General features: G+C 47.8%; 1 protein-coding gene across 2 annotated transcripts; it reads left to right on the forward strand.

Moving 5' to 3' along the window:
- The first annotated feature begins 610 nt into the window (after nucleotides 1-610).
- Nucleotides 611-10,344, forward strand: rnd3a (Rho family GTPase 3a). 2 transcript variants are annotated; one of them, XM_056430946.1, is made up of 6 exons: nucleotides 611-699; nucleotides 1,270-1,548; nucleotides 1,834-1,921; nucleotides 8,521-8,630; nucleotides 9,375-9,509; nucleotides 9,621-10,344. In XM_056430946.1, exons 2-6 carry the CDS (start codon nucleotides 1,399-1,401, stop codon nucleotides 9,867-9,869), a joined length of 732 nt encoding a protein of 243 aa, XP_056286921.1. In that variant the 5' UTR covers nucleotides 611-699; nucleotides 1,270-1,398; the 3' UTR covers nucleotides 9,870-10,344. The 2 variants fall into 2 exon arrangements, with proteins under 2 accessions (XP_056286921.1, XP_056286922.1); XM_056430947.1 differs by having other exon boundaries at nucleotides 627-699; nucleotides 1,265-1,548.
- Nucleotides 10,345-12,506: the final 2,162 nt, after the last annotated feature.

The following is a 12,506-nucleotide window of genomic DNA, read 5'->3' on the forward strand; positions in this document are numbered from 1 at the left end:
AGCATAATCCTCAGAGTGTATATTTATGAATGAATAATTCCTCCCAGTGCAACACATGTTGTACTTTAAAATACATCAGGACCATTAGAGGAGATTTTAAAGGAAGAGATACGAAGTTAACTAGCTTGACATGACATGCAATTAGAAAATATACACATTTCTAACTCCATTCTTTTAATTAAATATTTACAGTAGTAAAATGCCATTTAAATGTTTATGTTGAATATTAAGCTACTTTGACTTTTATTTGGTGCCTCAAAACAAACAACAAACAATTATATCACAATTGTTTTTAAGAAAGGTATATTAATAAATCATGGTTTAATCTTGAGTAATCTTCCTTCAACTGAATGCTAATTGTTGTTCGCGAGTTTGGCTCAAAGAAAACAAGCTCGCAGTGTTCTGAGTTAGTTGACTTCCGGTCACGTTGTGGAAACAGGATGTGGTGTAAATGACACGTTTCTGTCAATATGGTGACTATTTCCCGCAAGCCTTTATTTTGTAAGTGCATTTGTATGTTTTGGATCCTTTTATTTTGAAGCTGTTCCGGCGAGACCGGAAGTAGATGTACATCTCGTAAAATGACATCGCAAAAAAGTACGTTCGTTGACGGTGAAGGGTACGGTGTTCATAAGTATTTTTATTAAGTACATAAATCACTTTATGAATGGCTAATCACCGAGCTGGAACGGGAACAAGGTACTTTGTGTTTAATCCGGGCTTTGACTACACGCTTAGTGACTTTATTTGTAATTACCTTCGTAAAATGTATTGTAATACGATGCTAATGCTAGATGTTAGCTTCCGCTATATGTGCCTGATAAGAAACTTTAATGTCCACATGTATATATGAATGTCATCTAATTAATTTACACTCGTAAGAGCTAATTTCTGTTTTATTTACGGTGACTTCTGGAAATGAAATGGCAAAGGAAAACTTCTATGTTCGTCAATATGGTGTTTTAAAATGAGTGTCTTTTATTGTAATCGTGTCAACACTAAGACACTAAGTTCTCTCCCGGATATTACACCGTTAATTATTATTTAACGTATTTCGTGTAAAAGTTGTTGTCGCCGAGCGGGGGCGCCATGATGGAGGGAAGGTCCTCCGGGCAGCTGCACGTGTGTGTGTGTGTGTGTGTGTGTGTGCGTGTGGCTCGCGCATAGGGCGCGCGAGAGGGACGAGCTTCGTCCTGACAGGAGGAGAGTCGCTGCCATTGGCTCCCTGCGACGATATAAAAACAGGCGAATGTCTTTCCACCAGCACAGAGCAAACGGAGACACCGGAGGAGGCGGACGGAAGACGGGAGACGCGCCTGTTGTTTAGCGACGATTCACACGCACACATACGCGCGCGCAGGATTGGACTTTTTACACTTAATTCCGTTTCTGAAATCGATGAAGGAGGGACGCTCGTGTCAGAAACTATCTCTGAAATCCGGCATGGAGCCCAGCCAGAGTGTGAAGTGTAAGATCGTGGTGGTGGGAGACAGCCAGTGCGGGAAGACCGCCCTGCTTCACGTGTTCGCCAAGGACTGTTTCCCCGAGGTGAGAGACCCCAGAGGCCCGCGGACCGATACCGAGACGCTTCTTCACCTGCCGGTGTGAACGCCTCGTGCTCGGTGTGGGAGCGGATGTGGTCACGCACTACATGTTACACCTAGCTTACAGGATGCGTGTATAATGTGTGTATTACTGCTGCTGTAACGGTTCCTATAGGTGCTGTAGCCTGACGCTACTAGTTGAGTGTTTGGACTTGATATTGTAACTGTATAATAATTGTTCCTCATTTCCATCAGAAAGTTTATGCTTTTTATTGTCTGTTCCCTGCAGAGCTATGTCCCCACGGTGTTCGAAAACTACACAGCCAGTTTTGAAATCGACACGCAGAGGATTGAGCTCAGTTTGTGGGACACCTCAGGTAATTATGATCTTCCTTTCCTCCTTCCTTCCTTCCTTCCCATCGCCTCTCCTGTGTACTTCATGCTCATTGCAAATCAATTCTGGTGCAATGTCCGGACATGTCCAAACATGCAGATCCTTGCACAATTCCCGTGTGACCCCCGTGGACATGCTCTCCTGTTTGGAGGGGTGAGGGGTGAGGGTCGCATTTAATCTGTTTGGCCATGTCTTCACAAATTGACATTGACGAATTTTCCCTGAAAAATTCTCAATCGTGAAATTTAAGGGGGCCAAGCTTTCAGTTTTGAATAACGAAATACATTTTTGACTGATTTTAATCATAAAAGCTGGGTTAATCCTCCACCCATAGTCAAGAGTTGCTGGTCCCACAAACCAGACCCCCCCCCCCCCCACACACACAGTGTGTTCTGTGTGTGAAATGCATCAAAGTGCTAGATTAGATTTATGATTTCTTCCTGGCTGAGGAAAAGCCGAAGCAAGAGAGGAAAGATAATGACAGGCCGAGCGGAGCGCACATATTCGTACATCTGGAGAACACACTTCTGAAATTCTTCCCACTGCGGTTTTTTTTTTTTAGAGTGGAAAGTTTTGTTGTGCAACGCTTGTCCACAGCTTTTATCGCTTGTTGGTTGGACTTTGTGTTTGGGGTCCGAACCAGCTGCTGCGTTGTCCCCCCCAGACCCCCCTGTGTGTGCTTAGATATGTGTGTGTGTGCGTAAACAAACCCTCTTTCCCATCCATCAATGCCCGGGCAGTGAATAGCTCAGCAGTCAGGTGTGAGCGCTGCGTATGTTGCGTGTGTGTGAGCATGTGGTGTGTGTGATGGGCAGGGTGAAGCACACAGCCAGCTGTTGCCGGTCTCTGGTTTGGAATTCCTGAGCAACTTTGTCGAAACTTTTGAAGATCTGTGTGAAAGCGAAGGAAACCCGCGGAATCGACTTTAACCGGTTTTTGCCCAAAAGCGTCATGAAGTTCGATGTTTTCTCCCGTGTAAGTCACTCTAATTTCCAAGCGAGCAAAAGCAAGGAGGTCGGGTTTCAAATTCCTTGGCACCTACGTGTGTGTGTGTGTGTGTGTGTGTGTGTGTAAGAAGAAATGAAAGTCGGCCAGGGTGAGAATTTTATTTTATTGCGCTGTGTTGGCCGTCCGCCTGGAGCCATTTTTTTCCTCTCCGCTTCATAAAACACAGAGGGAGGGGTGGGTGCCTATTAGATCAGTGGGTCTGAGATGGAGCCAAACCCCCCCACCCCCATACACACACCCTTTAATCCTCACCCCCACCCAGTATGCACACACACACACCCAGAGACTGATTGATATGGCCTTTGGCTTGACTGGTCCCCTTTGTAGAGACAACCCATCGGCCGTGGCCAATCCAATCGATCCCTTATCTCCTGAGGTGTGCCGGGGAGGTGTGTGTGTGTGTGTATGTGTGTGACCCCAGCATGCACTGAGACAAAGACCAGGACGCATAGATGAAGACCAACAATCCATCCCCCTCCCTCTCAAACACACAGCGTGGTGGTCTTTGTTCTCCTGTGACGAGTGACCTAATGAGATGGCTGCCGTGTGTGTTTTAAAAAGGGAGGGTGATGGTAGTAATTCAGGTCATTAAGTTAAATGCCTGCCTGTCGTATTGCCTTCCACCTTCCCCCACCCGGCTTGTCGGAGCTAGCTTTGCGTCCCAGGCCTCATGGCGGGGCCCCGTCTGGGGCCCTTTGATGCTTCGCACGTCTCTCACCACCAGAGGAAGTGGTTAACGCTGTCTGCCCACATGTCTAAATGTGCAGCGAAGGTGTTGTGCGTGAGAGGTAAACAGGAAGATGGGAGGACGAGGAAGGTAAACAGAGCAGCCCCGTCTGAGGCCTCTCCTCATCAAAATCCATCTCAAAACCTGCAACGTCGGTCAAAACCCAAGGTGATGTCTTTAGAACATTGTATTCACAGCCAAATATAATAATCAACAAATCCATATACTTTTTTATTGTACAATTGATTGATTCTTAAACCAGCGTACGTTTCATTTTGCAGCACAACAACGCTGACGCACTCTTAGCTGGTGATCTGCTTCCACACAGCAGACACCAGGCAACATGGGCATTTGTTTCGGGTCATGGTTCTGGCCATGTGATGGATTAAAGTCCAGTATTTGCTCAGGTTTGGTTTCCACCAACTGTGGATATATATCTGTCTTTCTAGCTGCTCAATGTTTCTCAACTGTGTTCAGTGGGTTTATCAAAACTGAAGCTCACAGAGAAAAAATGCTGTATTCTGTCAATCGGCTCAATGTTTCAGCGCTAATCCCAGAATTGGTTTAATCCGCTTCGACACTCGTGAAATACAGCTTCAGACATCGGTGTGAGGCGTTTGTTCCGACTTCCCTGAAGGCAATCTGCCAGAGCCGGGACGAGTGAACGCTTCAATAAAAAAATCACATCGGGAAAACACACCAACTCTCTGCATTTTCACATCCCGGACTCCCAAAGAGATCCACGTGGTAGACCCCGTGGATCTCATTTGGTCATATTTATCCTGGGGAACCTTGAGGGGAACTTGTGTTTTGCTTCGTGGCTCATTTGAGCAGATGCCGAATCCGCAGATTCAAAGACGACCCACTTTGAAACGCAGTTTATTTATTTATTTCGATATTTAACGATAGCGGAGCCCAGGTTTGCCGTTTCCTCGCGTAGCTTCCTCCGCGGCGTTCCTTGTAATGCTGAACGGCTGAACGGGAGGACTTCCTGCGTTCACTACGCTCCTCTGCTAACCGTGCCCCTCCGCTCTCTCTGTCGGCGGCCATTGTTGCGTTGGATCACATTTCTGGGCTCAGCGAATTGGAGCCGCATTCCTCAGACTCAAGGTTTCTCCTTCCTCGCCTACAAAGACCCCCATTGTACCCGGCCGGGTTAGATCCTCGGTGAAAAGAGAAGCGGCGTGGGCCGTGAAGTCCTACCTCGTTTCCAGGGGGGGAAATTGAATCACACAGGAATTTGCCGACCGGCGAGAGAGAGAGAGAGAGAGAGCCTCGAGCCGACGGCGGCCGCGCAGTGGATCAACTTCCCGACAGTGAACTCTGGGAGAGATGAATAGACTTCCTGTTGGAAGGATTATCTGTGTGACGCTACGCCCGACATTAAAATATCGTGTCCGGTCTTGACACCGAACACCTCGCCCTCTCAGTCCTACCATTCCTGTTTGAGTCCACCGTGTTTTTGGAGTTGCTGTAATGTGGATTACTAATTGATTCACACGTTGTTGTTGTTGTTGTTGTGACCTCAACTTTCATTAACAGCACCTCTGGAACTTATTCACGTATATAACACCTATACGTTATGAATGTGATGGTTTTTGGACTAACTGTTATCTTGAGCTACATTTCCGATTATTCCCTGATCCCAAATCACTAATATGTACCTCGTGTTGCGTCGTGCATTTCTCTTATAAATCAATAGAATAAATATACAGAATAATACATCAATGTACGCTTTAAATAAAAGTTGTATTCAAGTCTCTTTCACCGGACTAAGTGCCTTGTTAACTTATCGTAAAACCCCGAAATAAACCCGTAATTCACAGTTACATGTGGAAAACATTCCAGGTTTACGTGCGCCTTTTCCCACAGTGTCTGTTACTCGTTCTTTGGAGGCAGACCGATTCAATTAGCCGAATATAACGTTAAAAACATTGCCGACGTACTCAGCCAATCCCTTTTGGCCGATATATTCCTCCGATCGCCCGAGCCTGTCTTCTAGTACTATATTAATATTATATTGTAAAGTAGCACACCATATATCACAGTGTACATAGAAGCAATTGGACCCCGTTACAAGTTATTCACACGGCGTTGTGCAGCAGCAGATATATTGGTAACCACAGCAACAACAGCTGATGCCGGTCAGGGTTACTCTTTGTCTTCTTCTCTGGCGAGCGGTCACGCAGTGAAGCTCGGTAATCGTGTGGGGGGATGGCCGGCCGGGCCCGTCGCTGTTTTGTTGTTTCCACAGGTGTCCCTGAAGGCGTTAATGTCTCCACACACACACACACTCGCACACACCCCCTTCAGCTATGTTTGCTATGCAGTAAATCAGCGGGCCTGCAGACCTGTTGCCAGGCCGTACCTCCAGACTGTCGGATCGCAGCCGGCTTGCCTCAGGACTGTGTGTTTCGCGTGCGATAAAAGCACATTTCCATCTCCGCGACCCGCGTGAGGGCGTCCAACAGAAAGTGGGACGCCTGGAACGTCTCGAGGATTTTTTTTTTAGAACCGGATTCCCGACGGGCATCATCAGGGAAACATCAGATTATTTGGTGGTTGGGTGAATTTGAATATTGAGTCAAAATTAAGCGAGTGGAGCAGAATGCATTTTCCCAGTCGCTTCATGTGTAATAAGTGGGTCTTTTCATCCCAGTTGTTGAGGAACTGGTCACAACAGGAAGGAAGAACAGGGTTTTATTTTCCTTCACATTTCGGAAAGGGTTCTGCGTGGTCATGGAAAGTAATTTAGTTTTTCATCAGTGGTTATTGTCTCACTGTACACTGAATCCTCTCACGCCGACGCGCATCTGCTGTGAGCAAGACACAATGGAATATATTTAATAGCAGGCGAGAGGGCGGAAGAGTGTGTTTAATGAAATGACGGGGAGGACGGGGTGTGTCTTCGTACAGATTTAGAGATCCTGTGGGAGAACAATGACGGGGGCTAATTAGATGACGGTCACCAGGTCTTGTGTGTGTGTGTGTGTGTGCTCACGATGGGATGTCCTCTTATCTTTCCGCTTGGCAGGAAGATGACCTCAGCGTATTTACCCTCTAAACGACAATCGAGGAAGAGAGCGTCTCCAATTAAAACGCTCACGTCTCAAATTAAAACCATTAACCGATCTGCGGCCGCATGCAAATTCTGATGCTCCGTTTGAGTTGCGTGGCTTAAATGTGCAGCTATAAATACATACGTCTTCAGGTAATTCTAGGGATGTGTGCAGAGAAGCCTTGAAAACACACACACACACACACACACTTCACCCAGCCGCTCTGATGCGTGTGGCCCCTCGATTGGATCGTTCGAATGAATCAATTCATCGTAAAATGGCAACCCACTCAGTCGCTGGGTCTTTATTTTTCCAGTGATTGGTTCCAGGCCGTCACGGCTGGGAAAAAAAAGAAAGAAGGAAAAACCTTCAAACAATGCAATGCGGTCATGATTGATTGTGAGACAGCCGTGAAGGCGGGGGGGGGGGGGATCCCACGTGCCTCCCCGCCTTGCACTTCCTGTGCCTCGGGCCTTTTGGTTTATTCGGTGGCGTCGCCTATCGGACGGCTCCACGAAGGATCCTCGGGCATCATGTTCAGATCAAGACGTCACAATTGCTTTTACACTGACTCTCAGTTTTTTTAAAGTGGTAAAAGCCTCCGAGACGCAGATGTTCTCTGCATCCTTGGTGCGTATCAACATTTAGGAAAGTGAGACTGGAAACTCACGTGTTTAGCCAAAACATACAATGTCTCAGCGTTACGTCTTTCCTTTAATCAAACGCCCCCCCGTTGTTACAAATAAACGTGAGTTAATGTTAAAGTGTGTCTCAAACAAAGAGGTTGTGTCTAAGTAAAATTCATAAACCATTTAAATACGTTGTGGCACTCGGTACAGTTTCGACAGTGTTTATTATTCCCGTTTGACGGAGCTAGTGACCTCATCAGCCCCTCCCCCCCTCCCCTCTCTCCTCCCCTGACTCAAACACTGGCCATGTATCATAATGTATGATTGTGGACGTAGATCTGGATGAGATTTCTTTGTGCAGCAGCGGCTCATTTATTGTGCACACACCGGCCAGCGTCACGCTTTGTTGTGCGAGGCCTGGAAGGAAGCGCGGATTGTATACACGGGGTCGTCTCCCATCCGGACCGTTTATGTTAGGAACACGAGATCCCTGAGTGTGTGTGTGTGTGTGTGTGTCGGTGCATTCCTGACTTTCCCCCACGGCAGTGTTTAGAAAAGACCTCCCAGGGGAACCTTCGGTTACCAAAAACAAAATTCCCCGGATTCTCGCCAGCCGACTTTGTGCGTGTGTGGTCAGCTCTGGCTCGTCACGTGCTCTCGACTTCACCTTCACCTCCCCCTTTCTCCCCGGAGACGTCTCGGTCCGCTGGAGAGATGGGCGTCGTCTCCCTCGCACATGTTTTCGTTTTTTCCGAGCGTGGGAGTCGCTTCCGCGCTCTGAAGTTCTCCCGTTTCTTCCACACGTGATCTCGCCGCAGTCGGCACATTTTTCCGACTGATGCGGCGTTGTTTGTTTGTTTTTCTCTCGCCCCGTTGCTATGGCTTATGGCTGAGCTGCGGTCACGCCGTAGGAGAAGAGCTGCCAAAGAAATGCTCTGCGGTTTAAAAGCAATCAGTTGGGCGTGATTACGAAAAATTTGTTGGCGGTTTGTCTGTAGATGTGGTCACTGCCCCTCACTTCAATGCAGGTATTTCCTTTTCAGTGAAGACTTGTAGGACTCTCTGGGAGAAAAGTTCCTCCTATCATCAGGAGTGTTGGTCAGAGAGACGCCATAATGCGTGAATACTTCTTCACCTTCTTTATTTCCTTGTGTTTCAGGATCTCCGTACTACGACAATGTGAGGCCTCTCTCCTACCCGGACTCGGACGCCGTCCTCATCTGTTTCGACATCAGCCGCCCCGAAACACTCGACAGCGTCCTGAAAAAGGTACGGGCGCTCCGGACACGAGGGTTTAGTTTAAAGACGTTTCTCCGAAGCCATTCGTCCTCTCCTGAAAGATTTGGCCCGAACAAATAGGAGAAGTTCCAGTCGAATATTAGGCCTGTGTTTCATCTCAACGGAACAAGACGTTTTCTAGGCGACCAAATTGTTACAATTAACGTAAAACGCACACCAGAATGACCAGACAACACCGTGGTATCATGAGAATACACAAGCACAAGGTAGCCACTACCTAAAGCATACTTTTCTCTTGACTGACTCAGCGCTGGTGTGTGTGTTTGTGTCAGTCATCTGTCTCTCAGAAAAACATTTGCCAAAGAATGTGAAACGGTTGTGTTAGCGACAGCTGGCATGTGCTCTTCTTTTGGAAGGAACTTCCTGCTTTATGGGTTTTTGTTTCCTCAGTCGCGCCTCGGACAATCTAGGCGCATTAGAGCCCCTGGAGAAAGGCCATTAATCACAGAGCATTTATTGTTCTCCGGGAGGAGACGTGGGGATTATTTGTAGTTCACTTCCAGGGTTTAGAGCGCGAGCGGCTCCAGGAAGTGGCAGCTTCAACCTTTGCTCTAAAAGGAACGGGTGACGAGGCCGGGGGAAGGGAGGGAAGTCGTGGGCTGTTGGATCGGGTAATTCTGGGAAACCACTTTATTGCAGTGGGAAACAGAGCAGCAGTAAACATGGTTTCCCCTCTGAATGTTACATGATGCCAGCGTTTGTCTTCCTCCTCAGTGGAAAGGGGAGATCCACGAGTTTTGTCCCAACACCAAGATGCTGCTTGTCGGCTGCAAGTCGGACCTGCGCACCGACCTGAACACGCTGGTGGAGCTTTCCAACCACAGGCAGACGCCGGTGTCTTACGACCAGGTAGGCAGAGTCGTACGTGACGCACTTTCCCGGAGCTGCTCCACTTAATCCCGTCGGCATTCATTAACCTGACCTGCAAGTTTGACCCCGTTTGACCCTCTCCGTCCGCAGGGTTCCAGCATGGCCAAGCAGATCTCGGCGCCCTACATCGAGTGCTCGTCCCAGCAGTCGGAGAACAGCGTGCGGGACATCTTCCACGTGGCCACGCTGGCCTGCATCAACAAGAGCAGCAAGCAGGTCAAGCGCAGCAAGACCACCCGCGGCAACAAGAGGATCTCACACATGCCCAGCCGGCCCGACCTGGCGCCCGTGGCCTCGGACCTGCGGAAGGACAAAGCCAAAAGTTGCTCGATCATGTGACCGGTCAGACTTACGGGGATCGGACTGAGAATGAGGGCGGGGCGCCGTGCGAGCAGGAAGCCGTGGATCGACGCTCTTTCCTGCATGCTAAAGACCCCCCCCCCCCCCGTGTGTCCAGAAGGGGTTTTTATCAGCTTCAATTCATGTCCATGTTGCTGGAATACTCTGCACCGCGTAGCAGCATCCCCCACCCACGTGCCCCCCACCCCCCCACCCTGCCAGACGAGGAAGCTGTCCGTCAGCGACGCTACCTGCTCGGGAAGTGACCCGCTTCCTCCGGGGAAGGCGGACGCAGTCGAGTCTTTCCACGCGGACAGGAAACGAGCAGCAGGAGTGATGTCATTAGGAGAAGAAAGAGTTTAAGAGCATGTGATCGTTTGAAGGAAGGAGAGCCAAAGGCGTTGATTGGGGGGGGGGCAGATCAAAGACCTTTTGCTCAGAGGACTAAGTTTGGACCCGATTCACTCTCATGCCCCCCCCCATCGTTCCTGTAACTGTTAGACACTAGAAGAGTGCTGCACCAAGGAAACCTCACGCCGTGTGTGTGTGTGTGTCTCGTCATGTCGTTGGTATAATGTGAAGTCATCGGTGTGCAACCGCGTCATTGTTTTGTTTCAGCCTGTTGAGTTTCAGCGATTCTCGAGTCAACAAGCTCACGTTGGTGGCAGTCGGACCGTCGCTCCGCGAGTGTCCCGCCGACAGCCGCAGATCCACAAAGACGGATCACCTGAGCGGCGCCCCCAGCCCACAGGCTCGTGGACGCCACTCGGTAGCCGCGAGCAAAGTGACTCAGAGCTGTGGCTCGGCCTCCGGGATTTGTCCGACGGTTTCTTCTAACCGTTACGCGGTGTCAATTAGCGACTCGCTTTTTGAAGTTGGGAAACCGCAAATACCTGTCATTACATGTTTTAAATACCTTTAACGGACCCTTAATTGGTCCGAACGCTTTAGTCCAAGTGAAGATGTGTGTAATTGTGTGAATTCGTCCTGCAGGCTGACAGCGATGAGTCATCTCCAGGGAGGGAGTGTCGGCGCTGAAGCTCGTGCAGTCGAACCAGAGCGCTCTGCTCACGGACGCCTCGTCACCCCGAGCAAACCCTTTGGATCCGTCGATTGTTTAAGTCTCGTTTTTCATTGTTTTTTAACGTTTCGCAGACTGAACGACGAATCGGGGAAATTATCTGCAGATTAATAAATAATGAAAAGGAGGAAAATGAACTCTGGTGCGTCCACTCTGGTGTGACCGGGCCGTCGCTCGAATCGGAGGATCTGATGTAAAAAACAAATGTGTGTCAATTTGAAAATGAGAAACGGTGTTTATAATGTAAATGTTTTTTCTTTTTTTTAACCTCCAACAGGAACTGTTTGAATATCAAAATATATTGATGCACTTTTAATGTAACTTCCCCGATTTATGTTTAAACGCCCCGCGCTGTGCCGTCAGCTCTGGCCGTCTGGTTTTTAATCTGTCGTCTTTCCCGTGTGCATTGTCATGTTTTCTTGAATGTTGATGTCACCTTAAGATGTCTTTGCCAATGTTGTTTCTGCAGTATTTATTGTATTATATATCTTCCCTTTAGAATAAATGCAAAAGAAAGTAAAGAAGTGCGTTTGCTTTTCATTGAAGAAACATTTGCAAACCGATTGCATTGCCGCTGGTATTATACTGCCGTTATGATGGTATTTCTCTGGTGTAATTGTGATATTATTTTGGTAATATTCTGGGGCTGTTTCAGATCAAAAGTAAAATAGCTGGGATGAATATTAAATCAATTGGTCTAGAGATAACTTATTTTCAATTGTAAACCAATACCTAGTGTAAACACAGGAACCAAAACAAAGTTAATTCAAGGCATCATAGTTTATTTAAGTCGAGCTTCGCTATCATTTATTGTTAAAAATGGGGCATAGAATGCTCCATGGAGGGATGCAAAATGTTTCTATGAAGCCACACCCGTACATATTTAAAGGTTACAGGAATGGGTGGAGAAAACGTATTTCACCTCATTTAAAGGTTACATTTAATTTACAAAAATGCAGTCGCAGAACCTTTTCAAAAAAGCATTTCCTTCATCTCAGTCGGACTCCTCGGGAAAAGCACACCTGTGATGCGTTGTCGTGACTGCACAGGTGCGGCCTGTTTGTCTCCTGATCCGTAGACAAAGACCCGCAGCTCAGATACGAAGGTGGTTATTCACCTTTATTTGCTCTCTCGAACAAAAGCTTTTTTTTGTACATGCCTGGAGTAAAACCACACGTATATATATTTCCCCAGTGGCTTTCCGTGTGCTCTGCGCGTCGCGTTTCGGTTTATTGATGCCCGGACGTCTCGCCAACAATACTGTAAATCCCTGGTCTTTGTCTATAGATCACAGAATCTGCTATTCCCATTGTTGGCGATACAACAAAAGCCTCTTTTTATCTTTTCTCAGTTCTTTGAGACTGGCTTAAAGGTTATACAGAGCTGTTGTCATAGCAACAAGTCCTTCAGGCAAAACCTGCTCAAGTGCAGTTTATTCACAGTAAGCCGGATCGAGACCTTTCTTCTCGAGTCGGAGAACAAGTGCTCTAATCTCTATCAACACAGGTTCCGATTTTGGGTGTTCTGGTTTACGCTTGAAGTCCGAGAAGCCGTGA

The sequence above is a fragment of the Pseudoliparis swirei genome, chromosome 14 (assembly GCF_029220125.1).
Source record: "Pseudoliparis swirei isolate HS2019 ecotype Mariana Trench chromosome 14, NWPU_hadal_v1, whole genome shotgun sequence".
Taxonomy (NCBI): Eukaryota; Metazoa; Chordata; class Actinopteri; order Perciformes; family Liparidae; genus Pseudoliparis; species Pseudoliparis swirei.

Excerpts from the sequence above, each read along its gene's own strand:
- rnd3a (XM_056430946.1), top strand. The coding sequence starts at position 1,399 with ATGAAGGAGGGACGCTCGTGTCAGAAACTATCTCTGAAATCCGGCATG. Across the intron at positions 8,631-9,374 it reads TCGACAGCGTCCTGAAAAAG|TGGAAAGGGGAGATCCACGA; the intron begins GTACGGGCGCTC and ends CTTCCTCCTCAG. Across the intron at positions 9,510-9,620 it reads CGCCGGTGTCTTACGACCAG|GGTTCCAGCATGGCCAAGCA; the intron begins GTAGGCAGAGTC and ends CTCCGTCCGCAG.